The 22,930-nt window shown below is 45.7% G+C and overlaps 1 protein-coding gene across 2 annotated transcripts in view; it reads left to right on the plus strand.

Moving 5' to 3' along the window:
• Positions 1–22,930, plus strand: part of BICDL1 (BICD family like cargo adaptor 1) — a 57,228-nt gene that overhangs the window by 9,501 nt on the left and 24,797 nt on the right. For both annotated transcript variants that reach the window (XM_060269978.2, XM_060269977.2), the window contains exons 2-3: positions 503–718; positions 14,022–14,138. In XM_060269978.2, coding sequence (XP_060125961.2) covers positions 503–718; positions 14,022–14,138 — 333 coding nt within the window. The remainder of the gene's footprint in view (positions 1–502; positions 719–14,021; positions 14,139–22,930) is intronic.

Genomic DNA, 22,930 nt, shown 5'->3' on the forward strand with positions numbered 1-22,930 from the left:
GTCTGCACTGGGTTTATCAGAGGGAATTTATGGGACGTGCACGGATTGGAAATGAAGCTGTATGTCTACCCCAAAACCTTTGCAGGCCCAAACAGTATTAAAAAGCAGGGTGCCATCTCACTGCCGCAAAACCAACATGAGTAAAAATCATCATGAATGCACAAGAACAATAATAATAACAACTTCTGCAGGGGCCCTTTAGGTGCAAACCAAAGTTCTGGAATGCAGTTGAATTGCTGCTGGAAGATGCTGACAGTCTGGAGGTGCCTGGAAGAGGATTCAGATACCAGTTTTTCTGGCTTCCTTATGTGGAATTGAGAAAGGGCGCCATCTAGTTCTTGACCCCAGAGAGCAAAATGTCTTTGGGCAGCCCTGGCTAGAATCTATATGACTTAAGTGATGCATTTTTAAATTTAAAAAAACGTGCATGGTAGCAGAAAGCGTGAAGGGTTGGAACAGTGACATTTTGACCCTCTCCCCTTCCGTCTCCCCTGTTACACAGCACTTGGAACAAGAGAAGCATGAGCTAAGGCGACGGTTTGAGAACAAAGAAGGAGAATGGGAAGGACGGGTGTCAGAGCTGGAAAGCGATGTGAAGCAACTCCAGGACGAGCTGGAGAAGCAACAGGTTCACCTCCGAGAAGCTGATCGAGAGAAAACGCGGGCAGTCCAGGAACTCTCTGAACAGAACCAAAGACTCTTAGATCAGCTCAGCAGGGTGAGTGAGTCTCATGTGGTTGTCAGAACTGCTCAAACAGCTCCGTGTTTCTTTTGAAGTCCATGCTCTTTCACTGATGTTGCTTCTCTTTCTCTTTTAGATAGATAGATATTTTATTGTCATTGTACTTTAAATAGTACAACGAAATTGAATGCCCTCCCTTAAAAACAAAACAAAAACACAATTACAGTCATACACATACTATACATACACACACCCCTATTCTGTTACACTGTCTTTGTTTAAAGTTGTGGCTTCCAAAGTTTTTACAGTGTTGGAGGAGAAAGTCACTTATGTTTCCTTTTCCTTTTGTGTTGCATATTAGCTCTGCTTCCCTTCTGTGGCAGGTTGCTTTGTATATCTTGAAGGGCTTGGTTTAAGTTTTGCACATTTCACAGTAGCGCGGTAGTCTGCAAGGGTGGGTTAGTGAAGAGCAGTAGTTGGGAGATGGAGGATTGGAGTGGTGTTCAGCTTGTTTCAAACGAAAAGTAGGTGCAGTCCTTGTTTCAGAACTTCATCCCTCACTCAAGAGATTCAGTGGTGTTCTGGGTTTAAATGTATGCTGGAGAACAGATTAAAAACCGGGACTCTCTGAAAGAGAAACTTGCGTGCATAGCTGAGTGAAATGGAATCAAAGAAGGTGGAACTGCCTTGTTTCTTTGCTATGTGAGAGTGGGAACAATTGATGAGCTTGGGGGCGTCATATCAGCATGCCGGCCCGACAGCCCCACCCCTGCCTCCTCTCTCTGTGTTGCCCTCACCTCTTTGGTTCTGAAGTGTGTAAGTTTAGTGATGGGGAGCTGTTTTCAGCATGGGGGCCACATTACTTTGCAAGCAGCATTTTGGGGACCACATGGTGCTGGGTGAGACTACGGTATAGGGGAAAGTGGACAGGGCAACAGATGTTTCTCTTTTCTTTGTAGGCCTGGCTGCATTCCAGCCACACAAAAATCAGTGTGATGTATGACAGAGCAAAGTATAAAGTGATGCATGTTGAGACAAAAAATATATATATCTTAATTTCATATACTCATTCATGGGTTCTGATTCATGTGACGTACCAGGAAAAAGGCCTTGGCTGGGATCATACTAAAGGTAAAAGTAAAGGGACCCCTGACCATTAGGTCCAGTAGACAGCTCAGTTAAGATGTGTGCAGCAGCTGTGAAAAGGGCAAATTCCATGCGAATGATCATTCGTAAAGGAGTTGAAAATAAAATGGCTGGTATCATCCCTGTTAAAAGTGCTGCTCTACACATCTGTTGTGTACAGTTCTGGTCACATCACCTCAAAAAGGATATTGTAGAGTTGGAAAAGATTAAGAAAAGGGTTTAGAGAAAAGATGAGTGAGAGGTGAGATGCTAGAAGTTTATAAAACGTTGAATGCCATGGAAAAAGTGGATAGAGAAAAGTTTTTCTCCATCTCTCTGAACAGTAGAACTCATGGACGTCCAGTAAAGCTCAGTGTTGGAAGTTTTAAAAAAGGACTTTTTACACAGCATATACAGTAGTAGTTAAACTGCAGAACTCGCTCCCAAAGGAGGCTTTGATGGCCACCAACTTGGATGGCTTTAAAAGAGGATTAGACAAATTCATGGAGTACTGTATAAGGTTGTCAACGGTTGCTAGCCATGATGGCTATGCTCTGCCTCCACAATCAAAATACTAGAGGAGGATAGAGTGGTATGGTGCTTGCGTCCTGCTTGCGAATTTCCTTTTAGGCATCTGCTTGGCCACTGTGAGAACAGGATGCTGGACTAGATGGACCATTGGCCTGTTCCAGTAGGCTCTTCTTACATGCAGAGGGTTGCATCCAATGTTAATCCTACTCTGAGTAGGCCATCGAGATGAATGTACCTAAATTAGTCATGTCTGATCATTTCAATGGGACTACTCTGAGTAGGACTCACATTGACTACAACCTAGAGGTTCCTGCATACACACTTCTCCATTCCAGGCAAAAAATGGCCTCGGTCCAGTATACCTGAAGGAGCGTCTCCACCCCCATCGTTCTGCCCGGACACTGAGGTCCAGTACCGAGGGCCTTCTGGCGGTTCCCTCGTTGCAAAAAGCCAAGTTGCAGGGAACCAGGCAGAGGGCCTTCTCAGTGGTGGGGCCCGCCCTGTGGAACACCCTCCCATCAGATGTCAAAGAGAAAAACAGCTACCAGTACCAGATTTTTAGAAGACATCTGAAGGCAGCCCTGTTTAGGGAGGCTTTTAATGTTTAATAGATTATTCTATTTCATTTTTCTGTTGGAAGCCGCCCAGAGTGGCTGGGGAAACCCAGCCAGATGGGCGGGGTATAAATAATAAATTATTATTATTATTATTATTATTATTATTATTATTAGAGGAATTTTCTCCGTTCAAGGGGAAAGTGCTCAGGGAGAGCATGGTGCAAGCCTGGGGATGGGTGCTGGAGAACTAGCCTGTTGTATAAAGGTAAAATTTGCCATTTTTGCTCTGCCCATGTTTGCCTCTGGTCCCGCTCTCCACAGCATGTGGCTCCTGGAAGGTTGCCCAGACGAGTATGCGGCCCTCAGACTGAAAAAGGTTTCACACCCTACTCTAAAAGGATTTGAGCATATTTTTTTCCTTTTCAAAAAGGCTGTGGCTTGGGGCAAAACTAGGCTTTATTTCACCCTGGTCACACACACACCCTTTTGCACATGCACATTTGCATACACACACAGGCTGGGAATCTCAATAGCGCCCCTCTGGAGGCTTCAACTGGGGCAGAAAACCTGGCTAGCTCTCCCCCGTAGCTACGGCTCTGTCAAAGGCCTTAAATGTCTTGGGCCCCAAATACCTGAAGAAAACCTCATCCTTTCCCAACCTTCCTATGCCAATTTCACTTTTTCCTCTGTTTCTCGTTTTTCCAGTCTTATGTTCAACTCTCCACTTTTCTGCATCAGTTCACGATTCTTTATTATTTAAAATTAAAAATATTTTAAAATATTCATCAGTATTTCTGTCAAATTTCTAACGTTCATATGTTTGTGTGCAGTTTTGCCTAACGTCCATTTTTGCAAGCGAAAATTCACCAGCATTTTAATGCAAATTCTCCCCAACTGACACGTTTTTGTACGTCATTTCCCTGTTATATCCACAATTCTGCAAGCTGGTTTTTTGCATATTATTTCCACATACAATATATGCACTCTTTCCCCCTAATAGTTACATTTGGGGTCATGCTATTTGCTTGGAGAGCTGAATCACAAAATTTGGAGAAGGACAAATATGAAAGGGTGCTGTGTTTCAGAAGCTGATCATTAGGTAGATTCACATTAAAAGCCTACCAAATATCTCCTCCATCCCTTGTTGCAGCCCTTCTCTGTGTGCATTTATAGTTTTGCTATGTCTGTTTTGCTAATGAAAAATGAGACCTGAAAAGGACCTTATTACTCAACATGATGTTCTTGAAGATAACGCATACTGGAAAGGTTGCCTGAAAATGTATTGGAAAGGACTGCAGCTCAGTGCTGGAACATCTGTTTTGTATTCATAAGGTTGCAGGCTCAATCCCTAACATCAGGCAGGGCTGGGAGAGAGACTCCCTATCTGAAGCCCTGAAGAGCTACTGCCAGTCAATGTAGACCAGGGGTAGTCAACCTTTTTATACCTTCCACCCACTAAATGCAGGCATCCCCAAACTGCGGCCCTCCAGATGTTTTGGCCTACAACTCCCATGATCCCTAGCTAAGAGGACCAGTGGTCGGGGATGATGGGAACTGTAATCCAAAACATCTGGAGGGCTGAAGTTTGGGGGTGCCTGCACTAATGCATCTTTCTTGGTGGTAAAATTTCCTTACTGCCCACCAGTGCTTGATGGATGGAGGATTCAGCTTGTGCTGTAGAACCCCCTGCTGCCCAGCTAGAATCCTGAAACGCCAGCTAGTGGGTGGTAGGGACCAGGTTGACAACCCCCGGTGTAGACAATACTGAGCTAGATGGGCCAAGGTTCTGAAGAACCATGTACAGCAGGCATGTCCAACCAGTAGATCGCGATCTACCGGGAGACCCCCAGCTGATCCTGGTAGATCGCGGGACCCTTATTGATCGTGGGATTAAGTAAAGTTTACCGAAAGTTAACAAACAAAAGCTGAAGAACTCTGGGCAATCCTCCTCAAAAAATGCTCAATAACTCTGGGCAATCAACCCCCACCCCATGCCCGCTCCTCCTCCATCCAATGACAATGGGTAGATCACTGCCAGGTTTTTTTTAATACGGGGAGTAGATCACAGTCTCTGGGGAGTTGGACGTGCCTGATGTACAGCATCTGTTTTGCATGCAGAAGGTTCCACATTCAATTCCCAACATCTCCAGGTATTGCTGGGATAGACTCCTTATCTTAAACCCTGGAGAGCTGCTGCCAGACAGTGTAGACAATATTGAGCTAAATGGACCACTGGTGTGACTCGGTATAAGGCAGTTTTCTATGTTTGGATCTTCTTGCTGCTTCGGAAGGCATACTTCCCCTTTCTTCAGCTCCTGTATCCTTCCTGTCCCCAGAAGCCAGGACTGACGTGTGCATTTCCCCTCATCCTTCTTGTACCAGAACAGTCAGCGCTGCGGATTGCACAGCAATGTGCCTCAGCCCTCCTTTGCTTCAGGACGATCAATCTCAGCCTGGATGGCTTATTTGCAATTTCCAGAGTGGCTCAGGAGCTCTTGTCGCTGGTTGCTAGGCAACTGTATATCACAGTGTCCCAGTCGGCTGGTGTTGCCACGGAAACAAGGATGGTAGTTCCTGGATTCCCCCCCCACAATTCTGTTACCGTGAGGCTGCAGATGCCGGGGGAGACACGGCGGTGACGTCTGCAAGTGGTCACTGGGGGCTCAGAAAATGTCCTTTTAAAAAGAAATAGCTGTTGAGCAGCAGGGATGTTATAAGGATCTGTCCCTTTTTACCCTATATTTTTTATTATTATGGAACAAGAAAAGCAAATTCAACAGTTTGAGCGTTTATCATTTTGTGATGTTTTTCAGAAGCGAGGTGTCCATATAGTCACAGGGTCACCTGTTTTTGTTGGAGGGGGCTATTCTGCAACAAGTCATTGAAGCAATAATAGCGCATTAATAGTGGGCTTATCCTGGATCATCTACACCAGGCATCCCCAAACTGCGGCCCTCCAGATGTTTTGGCCTACAACTCCCATGATCCCTAGCTAACAGGGCCAGTGGTTGGGGAAGATGGGAACTGTAGTCCAAAACATTTGAAGGGCCGAAGTTTGGGGATGCCTGATCTACACAGCACTCTGCTTTATTAGATTATCTATTTTTTTTATTTAATGTATTTATATCCCACCTATTTCAAAAGCTGGGATTCAAGGTAACTTCCAATATTTAAAAACATCATAACAGAATACAGATAAATAAAACAATTCCACAATCAGGACCTGAGCACAACAGCCCTCTCCCACATTGTGATTCCCAGCAACTGGTATTCTGAGGCATACTGCCTTTGACAGTGGGAGAGAGAGGCAGAAAGAAGCCATCATGGCTAGAAGCCATTGATAGCATTATCCTCCATGAATTTGTCTAATCTTTGAAATCCAGCCCAGTTGTTGGCCATCACTACCTCATGAGGGAGTGAACTGCATATAACTTTGCGCTGTGTGAAGAAGTACTTTCTGTTGTCCGCCTTGTATCTCCTAACATTCAGCTTCATCAGATGACTAATGAGTTCTAGCATTTTCTCCACACCTTCACAATGCATAATTTTGTACACACATTCCACCATTGCTCACCTTTTCTTTAGACAACTTTACACGAACATACAGATGATCGGCTATTTAAATAGTTTCCCATTATCAAGCACAGGAACGATACCTTAGCTGAAATGCACAGTTTATGTATGACGGGGAGGTACTGGCAGTTTGGGGGGTGGTCCAGAGGTTTGCACAAGTATAAAACATGCAGCAACCTTTCATTACAGGATCCAGTTGTGGTTCCTGAATGTGGCTACATTTCTTGGGGCCTACCTCGTTGAGAACATAACTTTTTAAAAAAACCCACTACAACTGTGATCCTTAGCTTGCCCTTTGGATAAAAATAATAAACATTGAAACCATCCTCTCCATGGATGCTCTGGCAGCCATGAAACAACAGGGCTGTTTCTGAAAGCCTTCTTGTAAACTCAAAACCGGGCGTTTTTGGTTTGAGTATATATTCCACTATCTTCCACATACTTAGGTAAAGGTAAAGGGACCCCTGACCATTGGGTCCGGTCGTGACCAACTCTGAGACGCTCATCTCTCTTTACTGGCTGAGGGAGCCGGCGTACAGCTTCCGGGTCATGTGGCCAGCATGACTAAGCCGCTTCTGGCGAACCAGAGCAGTGCACGGAAACGCCATTTACCTTCCTGTCAGAGCGGTACTTATTTAGCTACTTGCACTTTGACGTGCTTTTGAACAGCTAGGTTGGTAGGAGCAGGGACTGAGCAACGGGAGCTCACCCCGTCGCGGAGATTCGAACCGCCGACCTTCTGATCGGCAAGCCCTAGGCTCTGTGGTTTAACCCACAGCGCCACCCGCGTCCCACATACTTGGCAATCCACAAAAGGCTGTTCAACGAACAGCTTACATTGCAAGTAATCCTGTTTTAAAATAGCTTTAACACACAGTCGGGGGTTATTATGGAACAGCGAGGCTATGTCCCCCAGTGGAATTGGTTCAATGGTTTTGTTTTTTCTTTCACAAGCAACAAGATGTTTGGGCTTACTTGTGGCCTGGATGCCATGAGTGGCACACTGTAGCCATGGAGGCTGGTCCACTGGGAAGAATGGGGCACTGCCCCACCAACCTCAGTCCCACTTGACTACCTTTTTGCTTACAACCAGCTTCCTTTTCCGTAGTCTCAGCATTTCCTCCGTAGAACCATCAGGGTGGAGACAAGAATGCGTTGGCTCTGTCTGCCATTGTCTCTGGCCCCACCTACTGCCAGCCTTCCAGCCTTCCACTCTACCAGTCCCAGTGGGCACTACCCATTATGTGGGGGTAACTACTTTGAACACTTGTTTGGGGCCCCCAGCATTATCACTCGTGGGTCTGGCTGTGGCACAGGCCGACATCACACAAGAGTTGCTAAATGCTGCTATGTGGGTGTTGCGGTGCAACTATGAAGCCTACATTGGCTTGAACGGGTTGTCGCAGTGCCTTCTACTTTCCCAACAATCCCAGAAGTGGCAAATTAAAATACTGCCTGAGAGGCTCAAGTGTACTATTCCTGTCTTGTGGGGAAATTGCATTTATTAATTTATAATCTCACTTCCCCGATAAAATGTTCCACGGCAGCTCACCCTGCACTCTTAAATTGCAACAAAAGGCAAATCAATAATCAGCAGTGATAGTTTTAAAAGGAAGATGGACAATCGATGGCTTAAACCCAAGGTTTCACACGCCAATAGAATTAAAATTAAGAGGTCAGGGTGCTTCGTAAATACCTGTCTAAAGGAAGAGCTTCAGTGAGTAGCAGAAGGCTGCTAGGGAGTGAGGCAAATCTAGGATGTCTGTGTCTCCTACTTTCCTCTGTTTGAAAGGCCATCTGGTCCCAAGTTTTTTGTTTTGTTTTTTTTAAGATGAGGAATCCTAAGAAGGGAGAACAGGAATTGGTCAAGGAGCTGCTTATAAGTACCTTGCACTTAGACATTCAAATTTTGGCAGAATGCATAGAACAGCCTTCACAGAATATCATAATGCATAACGCAAGACGGAGCTGTTCCACCTGGCCTTTGGGCTGGACTCAGTCTGACCCCCCCTCTCATATTTTTTTTATGGACCCACGTAGGATCAGCATGGATAGTTGGCCCTGGTGAATATCTGACGTTTTCTCCCCTTATGATATTGATTTATGGCAGGCATCCCCAAGCTGCGGCCCTCCAGATGTTTTGGCCTACAACTTACACAATCCCTAGCTAACAGGACCAGTGGTCGGGGAAGATGGGAACTGTAGTCTAAAACATCTGGAGGGCCGAAGTTTGGGGATGCCTGATTTATGGGCTACCACTAAAACGAGGCTGCATTTTAACCTGTATTTCAATCAAGTGTTTGTTTGTTTGTTTGTTTTGTTTTAAATGTTTTTACTGTATTTTATATTTGGTGTTAGCTGCCCTGAGCCCGGTCTTGGCCAGGGAGGGTGGGGTATAATTATTATTATTATTATTAATTATGTTATAGTAAATGTCCCAATTTTCATAGGAACAGCAGAAGCTACCTTATACCGAGTCAGACTCTTGGTCCATCTAGCTCAGTCTTTTCTACACATTGGCAGAGTCTCTCCAAGGTTTCAGGCAGGGGACATCCCCAACCCTACTTGGAGAGGCTGGGGATTGAATCTTCTGCATGCAAAGCAGGTGCTCTATCATAACCTTTCCTATAAAGGTTTATATAGCAAAAGGTAGATATCTCAGTCTCAGGCTGTATGGGCATTAAAAATCAGAGCGGTGACCCCCCCTGAAGACTTCAGTGATCAGGCAAGGATATAAGGAATCAGGCAGTCCTTGAGATATCCTGGAACCAAGTACCGTGGTACCTCGCAAGATGAATGCCTCGCGCGACAAAAAACTCGCAAGACGAAAGCGTTTTGCGATCTTTTTGTTGACTCGCAAGACGAATTTTTCTATGGCCATGCTTCGCAAGACGGATTTTTTTTTTGCATTTTTTTTTGCTTTGCTTTGTTTAAATTGGAAAACCGCAAGACGAAACCGCAATACAAAACAACTCGCAGAACAAATTAATTTCGTCTTGCGAGGCACCACAGTAGTTAATGGCCTTGTAAATGTCATACACACATACATAATTTTATTTGTATGCTGCCTTTCCATAGTTAAAACCATGCTCGAGGGGGCTTACAACATGAAAAAATGCATAATTACCAGCATAACAAAATGGCCATAAACAATATGTAAAACATCAAAAAGTAAATTATTATTATTATTATTATTATTAATACCCTGCCCACCTGGCTGGGTTTCCCCAGCCACTCTGGGCAGCTTCCAACTAAAGATTAAAACTACATTAAAACATCTGTCATTAAAAACTTCCCTAAACACAACCAAATTAAACAATTTCCACATAAATCATAACAAGATCTAAAATGAAGTTGCAGGGGGGGGGAATCAAAAACAACAGCAACCCTTCCTGCAACAAAACCCTTAAACAATACCCCAACCCAATAGTTTATTCAGCAGCTTCAGCTTTCGTAGCTGGAGTCAGTCAGGGCCCCGCCCTCCAAAGCCAGGTGGGAAAAGGCATGCAAGGCAGGGAGCAGGTCTTCCAGGGCTCACAGCCAAGATGGTAAAAGAACCTTGAAACCTGGCCTGGTAGTGTATCTCCTATATCTATATCTAAGCTGGATGAAAATGGGAACAGAGATTCTTCTTTAAGGTGTCAGAGGACAGATGGTAGATGGCTTAGACGTAGCCCTGTATCAGGACCATAATCCTATTAAACTCTGAGTCTGCACAGACCTGCACACCCGCACTGGCATCTACACAAGAAGCAAACAGATGGTCACTTAGCTCATCATGACACATGGCACTCTCTCTCCCCCACCTGCCTGCAGGACAGCAAACAAAGCTACTGAGGTCACTTGTGCATAAGCCACTTTCCTGGGGTCAGAGTGATGCTGTTTTCCAGTCCCCATGCCTTGCCCTCCTTAGTAGCACAGTGCACACCCTCAGTTCTTGCTGCAATGCATTTTTGTTGCCGGCAGGGGGAGCACTGTATGCACACCAGTTTAAGAAGCACAGGTCGCACTCCACACATATATTTAAGCACTCTTATACAGTACCACTACATCAGTTGTAAAGGTAAAGGGACCCCTGACCGTTAGGTCCAGTCGCGGACGACTCTGGGGTTGCAGCGCTCATCTCGCTTTATTGGCCGAGGGAGCTGGCATACAGCTTCCAGGTCATGTGGCCAGCATGACAAAGCCGCTTCTGGCGAACCAGAGCAGCGCACAGAAATGCCGTTTACCTTCCTCCCGCGGTGGTACCTATTTATCTACTTGTACTTTGATGTGCTTTTGAACAGCTAGGTTGGCTTGGAGCTGGGACCGAGCAACGGGAGCTCACCCCGTCGCGGGGATTCAAACTGCCGACCTTCTGATCGGCAAGCCCTAGGCTCAGTGGTTTAACCCACAGCACCACCCGCGTCCCTCATCAGTTGTGGCGTCCTCCAAAGAGTGCTGGGAACTGTAGTTTGTTAAGAACACTGGGAACTGTAGCTCTGTGAGGGTTCTAACAACTCAGCACCTGTAGCAAACTACAATTCCCAGGAATCTTTGGGGAAGCTATTAATTTTATTTATCTATCTATCTCTACTGGGACGCAGGTGGAAGAGAAGGTTAAGGGGTGATATGATAGCCATGTTCAAATATATAAAAATATGTCATATAGAGGAGGGAGAAAGGTTGTTTTCTGCTGCTCCAGAGAAGCGGACACGGAGCAATGGATTCAAACTACAAGAAAGAAGATTCCACCGAAACATTAGGAAGAACTTCCTGTCAGTAAGAACTGTTCGGCAGTGGAATTTGCTACCAAGGAGTGTGGTGGAGTCTCCTTCTTTGGAGGTCTTTAAGCAGAGGCTTGACAGGCATATGTCAAGAATGCTTTGATGGTGTTTCCTGCTCGGCAGGGGGTTGGACTGGATGGCCCTTGTGGTCTCTTCCAACTCTACGATTCTATGAATCCCTGCCACAGGGTGAGCTCCCATTGCTCAGTCCCAGCTCCTGCCAACCTAGCAGTTCGAAAGTACGTCAAAGTGCAAGTAGATAAATAGGTACCACTACAGCGGGAAGGTAAATGCCATTTCCGTGTGCTGCTCTGGTTCGCCAGAAGCAGCTTTGTCGTGCTTCCACATGACCTGGAAGCTGTACGCCGGCTCCCTCGGCCAATAACGCGAGATGAGTGCGCAACCCCAGAGTCAGTCACGACTGGACCCTAATGGTCAGGGCTCCCTTTTTAAATCTATCTATATCTATCTATCTATCTATCTATCTATCTATCTATCTATCATCTACCTATCATTTTGTATGCCATCCTTCATCTGAAGATCTCAGGGACAATCACAACATAAACATACAAAATGAGAACAACCGAAAACAAAAATGAACCAACACATTTAAAAGGCCATGTAATGTTAATCAGCCCAAGGCCTGGTTGACAAAAAACATTTTCACCTGGCACCTAAGTATATGTAAGATGAGACTCCCCGAGGAGAGCATTCCACAAACAGGGAGTCACTGCAGAAAAGGCCTGTTCTTCTGTTGCCGCCCTCCGGACCTGTCATAGAGGAGGCACAGGAAGAAGGGCCTCAGATGATGATTGCAGGGTCCCGCTTGGTTCATATAGGGAGAGGTGGTCCTTGAGCTGTGGTTGTGGGAGTGCTATAAGAGTGCTTTAAATGTCACGGCAGGATCTGTGCTGTGGAGGAATGGCATAACTCAGTGGTAGATCATCTGCAGGTTCAATCCAACCCTTATAGCTATAGTTATAAATTGTGGGTTGCCATCTGATTTATTCTGATTTTAATCTGATTTTAATCTGTATTTCAGTCGATTGCTGGATTTTATGTTTTAATGTATTATATACTTTGATGTAGCCGCCCTGAGCCCAGTTTGGCCGAGGAGGGCGGGATATAAATAAAAAAATATTTATCTATTTATCTATCTATCTATCTATCTATCTATCTATCTATCTATCTATCTATCTATCTCCAGAGAGGATAAGTGGAAGAGAAAGTTTAGAGCAGCATCCCCAAACTTTGGCCCTCCAGATGTTTTGGACTACAATTCCCATGATCCCTGACCACTGGTCCTCTTAGCTAGAGATCATGGGAGTTGTAGGCCAAAACATCTGGAGGGCCGCAGTTTGGGGATGCCTGGGTTAGAGAATACTGAGCGAGGTCACTTCCAGATGACCTGCGTATTGAGTATTCACCTTGATTTGCTTGCACAAAGTTTGTGAGGAGGTTATGCGACATCAGCTATTTTTTTTAGCAGTCATTCCGATTTGTTTGCGGGACAGTTCTATGAAGTTGTTGTGCCAAGCAATTGTTTATCCCACTCTTTCCTGTCACTTTCCCTACTGCAAAGCATCCTATGTTTGTGGGCAGGAAGTGGGAATTAGTTCCAGCAAGGGAAATAGCACCTCCAGGATTCTGAATCTTTTTCAGCTCAAGGACTGTATTCCATTCTGAGCAGCCTTCTGGGACCACATGCCAGTGGCAGGAGGAGCTAGGGGCAAAAGCAGACAGAGCATTGAATGTAAATTCTCCTTACGTACAGTAGGCTGATTTCGACGCACTCTCACACACCTTTCAGCTAGTCAAAAACACTAAAGGAGGTGTGTTTTTGCAAACTGAGGCAAATGGGGGAGTAATGAGGGCCCTCATTCCTGAGGTTCTCCCCCCCCCCCCGCCTACCAGATAAAAAGTGTAAACTTTGAACCTGATATCCCAGCTGAAATGTTACCTCAGCTATAAACACACTGGGTATGAGGCTGGTTCCATGTCTGATGGGGGAATGCCTTTTCTTTAAAATATAAAGCAGGCAACTCTTTATCAATGGATTATTTCAAATGCTCCGGCTTCCTCCTTCATTCAGCACATCTCATTTTTAGTTGCTGGGAGATGGATGCCTCTGGCGCTAACCGAGGTCTATTTTTACTTTTTGCAAAACAGAATGGTAATGATTTCCTTTGGGAACATCCTAGGGCAATTTGTGAATAACTGGAACCAATTCCTGGTTTCACTTTTTGTTTTCTTTTTAAAAAAAAGCAACATCAACCCTGTAGGAAAGTGGCTATCCCCGAAGCTTTATTCCTGTGAACCTCCAGGTTCTCCACCTGCTCCATCACAGGTTATGCTGTTCTCTTTTGTCCTCTAGTGGTATTGTTAGTTGACTTACCCCAACTACATGTACCTGCTTTGAGAACAGATCTGAAAGTTCACCTGTTTACAGCTACAAGATTTTTGATCATTGCCCAATGGAAGAGCATTAATTCTCCATCTATAGCAGCACATATCGATAAGGTGTAGTAAGTTCTAGCATCTGGTGGAGTTACTTATTTAAGCGCCTCTTGAATCCCAGTTGTATTTTTGGAAATGGTAACCTGGTGGAACGTGAGATTTGCCACTGTCTTACATGAAGCTGCCCAGCCATGATGGCAGAGCCATTCTGCCAGCAGAGATACATCAATGTTCAGTGGGAAGACCAAAACAAGGCAGAGTTCTACATTAAAGCTGTTTGTGCCTTCGATTATTTATTTATTTATTGCCTAGCACTTCCATCTTTTGCAGGCATCGGAGGTGGAAAAACAGCTCTCTATGCAGGTCCATGTCCTCCAAGAGGACTTCAGGGAGAAGAAGTCATCGACCAGCCAGCACATCATACGACTCGAGAGCCTTCAAGCAGAGGTGAGTTCCCCCCCCCCCCCACGGCTGGGATGATCTATGGCACTGGTAGAGAACCTGGAGGGGAAGGCCCATAGCAAAATGGTAGAGGGTCCAAGGTTCAGTTCCCAATGGCATCTCCAGGTAGGGCTGGGGAAGACACCTGGAGAGCTGTTGCCCATCAGTACTGAGCAGTACTGAGCTAGATGGAGCTACTGGTCTCACTCAGTATAAGGCAGCTTTCTATGCTCCTATGTTGGCCCAAAGGCTGCAGGCAAAACACACACGCCCTATCCTGACACTGCAGGCCCATACTTCCTCTACCTCTCTAAGAATTGGGCTATAAAAAAGGTAAAGGGAACCCTGACCGTTAGGTCCAGTCGCGGACGACTCTGGGGTTGTGGTGCTCATCTCGCTTTACTGGCCGAGGGAGCTGGCGTACAGCTTCCGGGTCATGTGGCCAGCATGACTAAGCCACTTCTGGCGAACCAGAGCAGCGCACGGAAATGCCGTTTACCTTCCCGCCGGAGTGGTACCCATTTATCTACTTGCAATTTGACGTGCTTTTGAACTGCTAGGTTGGCAGGAGCAGGGACCGAACAATGGGAGCTCGCTCGCCCTGTCACAGGGATTCGAACCACCGACCTTCTGATCGGGAAACCCAAGAGGCTCAGTGGTTTAGACCACAGTGCCACCCGCGTCCCATAATTGGACTATACTCCTCTAAGAATGGTTTGCTTTATCTGCAGTGTGTGTGTGTGTGTGTGTGTGTGTGTGTGTGTGTGTATGAGGGTGAGAGAGATAATGAGGTGGTGCAGGGATGGAGGGAGTACTATGCCACCCTCCAAACAGCTCCCATCATTGGTTTCACCCCCGATTGATTCCCCCTGAAGTAATATAGTCTTCAATAGGGGGGAAAAATCATACACCAACCCCGGTCTATGGTCCATTTTGCAAGGATTCCAGAAATGGCAATGATTCCACCATTGCAATTAAGACCAATTATGCATTCAGCACAATTAAATGGTGAAGCTCTTCCTGGAATGTTCCATGTCAGCCTTGCCAGCAGGGGTTGAATAACTCATTTTACATAGAATGATGGGGAAAAGTAGACTGAATCTTCCTTCTAGACCACTTAGAGTTGGAGTTTTCATGAATGTACAGGGAGTATTTTTAGTTGCAGGAAAGTATCCAGACATCCAGCCCACTGCTTTCTGGATTCTGAGGGCACATTCACACCATACATTTAAAGCCCATTGGTTTCCCCACCCCCCTCGGCAAGGGAACATGGGAAGTGTAGCTTGTTAAGGGTGCTGGAAGTGTAGCTTCGTGAAGGATAAAAAATACAGTTCCTATTATTCTTTGGGGGGTTGCCACATGCTTTCATTGTGTGTTGAATGTGCTTTAAACATAAGATGTGGATGTGCTTAGAACTAGATTTGGAGTTCTTGCTCCTTTGGCAAAAGTCTCCAGATTTCCACTTTAATTCATGTTTCTAGACCTTATGGTTATAGAAATAACACATGGCACAGGCAAATATAAAATATCTGCTCAAAGAACCCAGAGGCTTGATTAATGCAACTTTGAGCAGGAACAAAAGTTTCTGTATTTCTCTCTTCTCTTTTAGCTTCATTTGGGCCCCCAGATCCTGCCCACCATCTTGAGACTCCTGTTTTCCCAATGACCCATGTGTTTATTCTTTTCTGTCCTTGTCTTTCTTCCCTTTCCCTCTTACTAAACAAACAAACAAACAAACAAACAAACAAAAGCTACAAAACTTCCAATATTGCAGCAAGGTGAAGTGAAGTGGATAAATATTTGTTGCAGTTTTGCATAATTTACTCCCCTTGTTCTGGGAACTCTGGGGCAGCAAAGATGTCTCTTTGGCTTGCTCTACTTGACCTCCTGGCCAAGTAGGTTGGCCATCGTTGGCTTAAATGCAAAGATGGCTTTGTCTATAATTTGTGCTTTGTACCACAATTGCACCCACAGTGGTGCTAAGTTGAAGTCACTCATCAGTATACATATTTGTTCTGCGAGTGAACTGTTTTGTGCCGAAGGAAGCTTGTGCAAGCAAATGCATAGGCAGGTTGCTGGTAAAGGTAAAGGGACCCCTGACCATTAGGTCCAGTCGTGACCAACTCTGGGGTTGCGGCGCTAATCTCGCGTTATTGGCCAAGGGAGCCGGCGTACAGCTTCCAGGTCATGTGGCCAGCATGACAAAGCCGCTTCTGGTGAATCAGAGCAGCACACAGAAACGCCGTTTACCTTCCCGCCGGAGTGGTACCTATTTATCTACTTGCATTTGACGTGCTTTCGAACAGGCAGGAGCTGGACTGAGCAACGGTTCGAATTCGTCACGGGGATTCGAACCGCCGACCTACTGATCGGCAAGCTCTAGGCTCTGTGGTTTAACCCACAGCACCCACCCTGTGTAAATGGCTTCTGCTAGTGCAATATTATACAACAGTAAAACTCAACATCTTCTACTGCAATAGTCCTTGCTGAGAATGTTAGCATCTAGAGGTCTACAGGCTCCCACCCCACTCTGTTTATTAAAAAACAGATTGGAGGGCTGGGGTAAGCATTTTGTTTTATTGTTTTAGAAAAGGTTTCCCCTCCCCACCTTGAGCTTTTAGATTTATTGGTTTCTCCTCGTCAATCCTGACTTGTCCCCTTTCTCTCCTTCCCCGTTCCCTTCCTACTTGACTGTGGAGCAGCAAATCCTTGAAGTAAGTACAAAAGTGGTCCTAGGGTCTGAAATGCATGTCCATCAGCCTCCATTTCTTGCATGTCATGCTTGTGATGCTCTTTATGTCTCTAGCTCTCTGGGTTCTTGGCTTACTTCATCTTCTTCTTGTCTCTGCTGATCTGCAAGAAGAGTTGGGGTGTTGGTACCATCAGTGGAGGCTGGTCCCTTTGAGGAAATGGGGTACTGCTCACGAATCTCAGTCTATCTTCAGCCAGCTCCCATCTTCCTGGCTTCTGAATTGTATCCGGTCCAGGGGGTGGCACTGCCTATCAGCTTCCTCCTCCTCCTTAGTCTCAATGTTGCCCCCATAGAACTCAGCAGGGGGGAGGATGGAGACAAAACTAGAATTGGTTGGCTCTGCCTCTCATTGACTCTAGCACCACCTACTGCTGGTCTCCCTTCCTTCTGCCCAATGGGCACCAGCCACCACTGGGTACAATCATTCATTGATAAAGGATGCTTTAATCCAGGCATCCCCAAACTGCGGCCCTCCAGATGTTTTGGCCTACAACTCCCATGATCCCTAGCTAACAGGACCAGTGGTTGGGGAAGATGGGAATTGTAATCCAAAACATCTGGAGGGCCGAAGTTTGGGGATGCCTGCTTTAATCATTGACATATGCATTGTTTTTAAGTCTTGGTATCTGTTTTGCTGTTTCTCTCTCCCAAAGACCTTAAGACTATGGCGGGGAAACCCAGGGACTTCAAGATGTTGCTTGACTCCACCTGCCATCATCCCTGACCATTGATCATGCTGGCTGCTGGGGCTAATGGGAGTTGAAATCCAGTAACATTTGGCTGGTCACAGGTTCCCACCCCTGCCATTAAAAATTGCCAGGCTGCATCAAGCTATTTCATATATCTTTTTATACATGGTTTTCTTTGTTGTTTAGTCGCCTTAGTCGTGTTTGACTCTCTGTGACCCCATGAACCAGAGCATGCCTTGGAAACTCTCACTTTCTTCTCAAAGCTTCTCCTTTTTTATATCCATGGAGTTTTCTTGGCAAAATACTGGAGTGGCTTGCCAGTTTCTTCTCCAGGTGGATCACATTTAGTCTAAACTCTCGACTATGACCTGTCTGTCTTGGGTGACCCTGCACGGCATAGCTCAGGGGTAGGCAACCCAAGGCCCATGGGCCGGATGTGGCCCAATCGCCTTCTCAATCCGGCCCACGGATGGTCCAGGAATCAGCATGTTTTTACATGAGTAGAATGTGCCCTTTTATTTAAAATGCATCTCTGGGTTATTTGTGGGGCCTGCCTGGTGTTTTTACATGAGTAGAATGTGTGCTTTTATTTAAAATGCACCTCTGGGTTATTTGTGGGGCATAGGAATTCGTTCATCCCCCCCCAAAAAAAAATATATAGTCCAGCTCACCACATGGTCTGAGGGACGGTGGACCGGCCCACGGCTGAAAAAGGTGGCTGACCTCTGGCATAGCTCATAGCTTCTTGGAGTTATTCAAGCCCCTTCGCCACGACAAGGCAGTGATCCATGAAGGGGACATAGTTTTCTACATCTCTATATTATCCCCCCTTAATTGCCTTCTTTCAAAAAAGCCCCAAACATGGTAGCCTTTCCTCATAGGATCATTTTGATTGCCCTTTTCTAAACCTTTTTTTTTCTTTTTGAGATGTGATGACCAGAATTGTACATCAGTACAGTGGTACAATACGATACGATACGATAATCTTTATTGTCATTGTCCCATGCAGAACAATGAAACTGAACATCAAACTTACAACAACCATCAGCCTACTATCCAAAAAATGCATATCGACTCGCTACCCATCTCACCTATACATTATTAACCCCCTAAAAACTCTTAATACCCTTCCTGATTTGCCCCCCCCCAAAACTCTGATGCCCCACAACTGAATACAGACCCTCCCTCACAGACTGCCTCTCGCTGTGTTCAAAACCGAAATCGCTCTTGGATAGAAGCTATTTCTCAGGCGGCTAGTCTTGGTCTTTATAACCCTATACCTCCTTCCAGAAAGCAGAAGCTGAAAGAGATCATTTCCGGGGTGCACACTATCCTGCACAATATCTGCAACTTTCTTATAGCGCCTGGAGGCATAGATTTGATCCAAAGTGGGAAGAGTGTGCCCAATTATCCTCTCTGCAATCTTTACAACCCTGGACAACACTGTTCTTTCTCCACCTGTGCAACTCCCAAACCACACACACAGACCATAGGTTAATACACTTTCTACAGTACAGTGGTAAAATGCCCTCAGCAGGTCCTTTGAGAGATTGTTTTTCCGGAGGATTCTCAGAAAGTATAGCCTTTGCTGTGCTCTCTTCATCAGGTCTTTGCTATTTGCTCCCCATATTAGATCATCTCTCAAATCCATTCCCAGAAATAAAAACACCGAGACCTGTTCCACACACTTCCCCTCGATATTAAGTGGTTGAATATTCAATTTGCATTTCCTAAAGTCCACAATTATCTCTTTTGTTTTCTTTAAATTAAGCAAGAGATTGTTTTCCCTGCACCACCCCACCAACTTCTCAACTTCCTTCCTATAGGCCGCTTCCCCCTCTCCAGCCGTGTGGTACCTCGGTTTAAGAACTTAATACATTCCTGAAGTCCGTTCTTAAACCGAGGCACGCTTTCCCTAATGAGGTCTCCCGCCGCCGGTGCCCTTCCACCATTCGGCTTCCGTTCGTAGACCGAGGTAAAGTTCGCAAAACAGAACACTACTTCCGGTTTTGCGGAGTTCGTAAACCGAATAGTTTGTAAACAGGACTGTTCGTAAACTGAGGTAGCACTGTAATGGGGAACCTCTAGTCTCATTAGGCCCTGCGGGGGACCTAATTTGGCCTCTGAAACCCCCTAACCAAGTTGCACCTCTCTTTTCCACACTGCTGCAAAGGAGCAACTGGGAGCTTTAAGTGCCTTCTTAATAGTTCCTTGGCAAGGAGAGGCTTGAATCCCGCAACAAATGCATGCCGCACTCGGATTGGTTCCACTTGGGACCTGCTCATCAGTGATGGCTACAAATCCCACTTCCTTTGCCTGTGTGCTTTGAAATCAAACTATGCTGGCAAAGGAAAGTGCTTCCACTGATGTGGTGGTGATGTGAGGTGGTTGATGGTTGCACAGCCCACCCCTGTTGGACACAGTATACAATTGAATTTATCTGATTTGCAATTTTATATACCACTTTTCATTGTCTTAAGTCTCAAAGTGGCTTACAATGATAAAAAAGAAAACATTCAACATATAAAATATCAATTCAGCCTAATTCTCAGACATTGGAAATCTCAGAAATTTAAGCATAAAATCTAAGATTTTTTATTTAAAGAATCAGAACATCATTCATAATTCAAAGACCTCCTGAAATAAAACAGTTTTAGCTAGACATCTAAAATTCAGCTGATTTCATTTTTGATCCCTTTCGTAATGATCCATAACATGGAAGATACCTTTTTCACAGCTGCTGTACACCTTGTGTATCCAGAAATTTGGGCTTTTCTTTCTGCTGAAGAAGAGCTCTGAATGTCTCAAAACATTTTTTAGGTTCTTTTAAAGCCTGTCTGCACTCTATATTGCACCTAGCCTTTCTCTGATTTACATATTTCTGAGGGTTTTTTTAAAAAAATTCTTTATGGGACCTTTTGACCTTCTTGTGTGAGAAACAGATTGGATAACGGGAAGGGTCTGGAACTGGTGAACTGATATTTGTGTACTAAAGAATTACAGAGAACAGGACGATTGTGAGTAATAAAACATAAAACGTACGGGCAGAAAATCCCTTCAGTAGCGCTTGATAACCTTGGGCGATGCTGAAAATTCCCCTGACTCTCCCCCACGGGGACTGAGAATGTTTACCGGCCTCTGCTGGAGGTTGCACAGACAGAAAAGGGCCTCAACAGGAAACATCAAAAAACTGGAGACTGATCCATTGGGGCAAATAGGGCACTGCCCCACCAATCTCAGTCTGCCTTTAGCCACAGCCCACTTGCCTACCTTCTTATAATCAGCACTGGCTGTCAAGTTCCTCCTCCTTAGTCTCAGGGTTGCCCTTGTAAAGCTCAGCAGGAAGTTGGAGGATGGGAACAAAATTAGCATCTGTTGCCTTTGCTTGTCATTGGCTCTGGTGCCACCTACTGTTGGGCTCCTTGGCTACCACCCTACCAGTCCCAATGGGCCCATATCAACATCATTTGAAGCCTACTTGTTCTCTGAAAGCTGCTGTTTTTTATTGCCTTCCTTAAATTTTTTTTTTAAAAAAATTATTTTCTTGCCTCTTCATCCTGTCTTTCCCACTATGGAACCCAAGGCATCATACCATGTGGTTTCCAGGCGGTCCTCCATCCAGGCCCTGGCCAGACCCAGACCTGCTTGTTAAGATGCCTTCAGTTCATGCCCAGGACCATTACTGATGCCAAGGGAAAGGGCAGTATCTCACTGGTAGAGCAGCTCTTTTGTAAGCAGAGAGTCCCAAGCGATCAACCACTGGCAACAGAATGGCCAAAAATGTTTCCGCAAGAACTAATGTAAGCTAGAGAGCACTTTTGTGTGGACTAGAAGTCATCGCCTCAAGAGTAGTTCAAGCAGAGACAGGTGTTTAAAACCCCAACAACTCCCATCTTCAGTCAGCGTAGACAATTCTGAGCTAGACGGACCAGTAGTCTAAATCAATGTAAGCTTCTTATGCTCCATATGGTTTTTAAACCCTTCCCTCTTGGCACATTGACTGTCCTTATGCACTGACGGAGGAAGAGGGGGGCAGGGGGAGTGCACCGCCCCCGGCAGCGCGATCACGGTGGGGTGCCATTGTGGTTGCCCCCCGGCCGTGCTGGGTGCCATGCCCCCACAGACGGCGCGCCACGCCCCCCGGACGTGCACCAGCCACGCCCCCGCCTGCTCTCCGCCCCCCCCCCCAGTGCCGGAGCATGAAGCTCCGCCACTGTCCCTATGAACTACTTCTGTTTCTACCGAGCCCAGAAGAGAGGGTGGTTTCTCCATTCTTGATAGCAAGGTACGGTATGTCCGATGCTGTATCTCTTGATCCATTGCAGAAGGCAACTTTATCAAAGTCAACAGAGGGTACTCCTTAGTGTGGTCATTCTCCTTTGATTTGACCTTATCGCATATGTCGTACCCATTGGGAGGAAAGGGAGTGGGAGGGAATGCAAACAGGGAGCAATTGTGTTTTGCTGATAAAGTAAATTAGTTTCTGTAGCATAAGAAGTAATTACCTAAGTTAAAACAAGTGTGAGTGTTAAACAGCCTTTCCCAACTTGTTTCCAGATGTTTTGGACTATGGTTTCCATCGGCCCCAAACAACACAGCCACATAATGCTGGGGTGATAGGAATTGTCTTCCAAAACATCTGGAATGCACCAGTTTGGGAGAAGGCTAGCACAAAATGTGGTGATCATCCAGCAAGCCTAATTGATGGGAGGTCAATTAGACAAGACTGGTATGTTCTGTGCCCAAGCAGAGGTTCTCAGGAAACAGCAGCATTTCCCACAATCCCAGCTATGCAGAGTGCGCTGCTGTCCATAGCCTGAGAAACAAAACCGAGGTTGAGAAAGGAGGATCTGTCATCACCATTAACAAAGTGGAGAAGGTGCAGGCGTTTGAGTGGCAACTCTCTCCAACGCTGTATTGCACAGGCCCTTATTCTCCAATCCCATTATCTACAGAGGTACAAGACCTTATCTGTACAGATGCACCTCGGGAGCCTTAAGCAGGCATCTCTAGCTGCTACTCAAAATACACAAACCAAGTAACCCACAGTTTGGGGATCAATGCCATCACACCCCTTATATTCTAGCTTGGCCTCTGAGATCATGCAGAGGAGTGCTGTTCGTTGTATCAGAGTGGCTCAACTAGAAATCAGGCATTTAGTGTTGCGGGTCCCATGCTGTGGAACACTCTTCCAGCAGAGATTCGGCATGCAGCCTGTGACTTCTAGGCATCTCCTTTCTATGCTGGCAGAGCCAGTGTGGTGTAGTGGTTAAGAGCGGTAGACTCGTAATCTGGTGAACCGGGTTTGAATCTCCGCTCCTCCACATGCAGCTGCTGGGTGACCTTGTGCTAGTCAC

This window comes from Zootoca vivipara, chromosome 16 (genome assembly GCF_965207765.1).
Source record: "Zootoca vivipara chromosome 16, rZooViv2.hap1.1, whole genome shotgun sequence".
Taxonomy (NCBI): domain Eukaryota; kingdom Metazoa; phylum Chordata; class Lepidosauria; order Squamata; family Lacertidae; genus Zootoca; species Zootoca vivipara.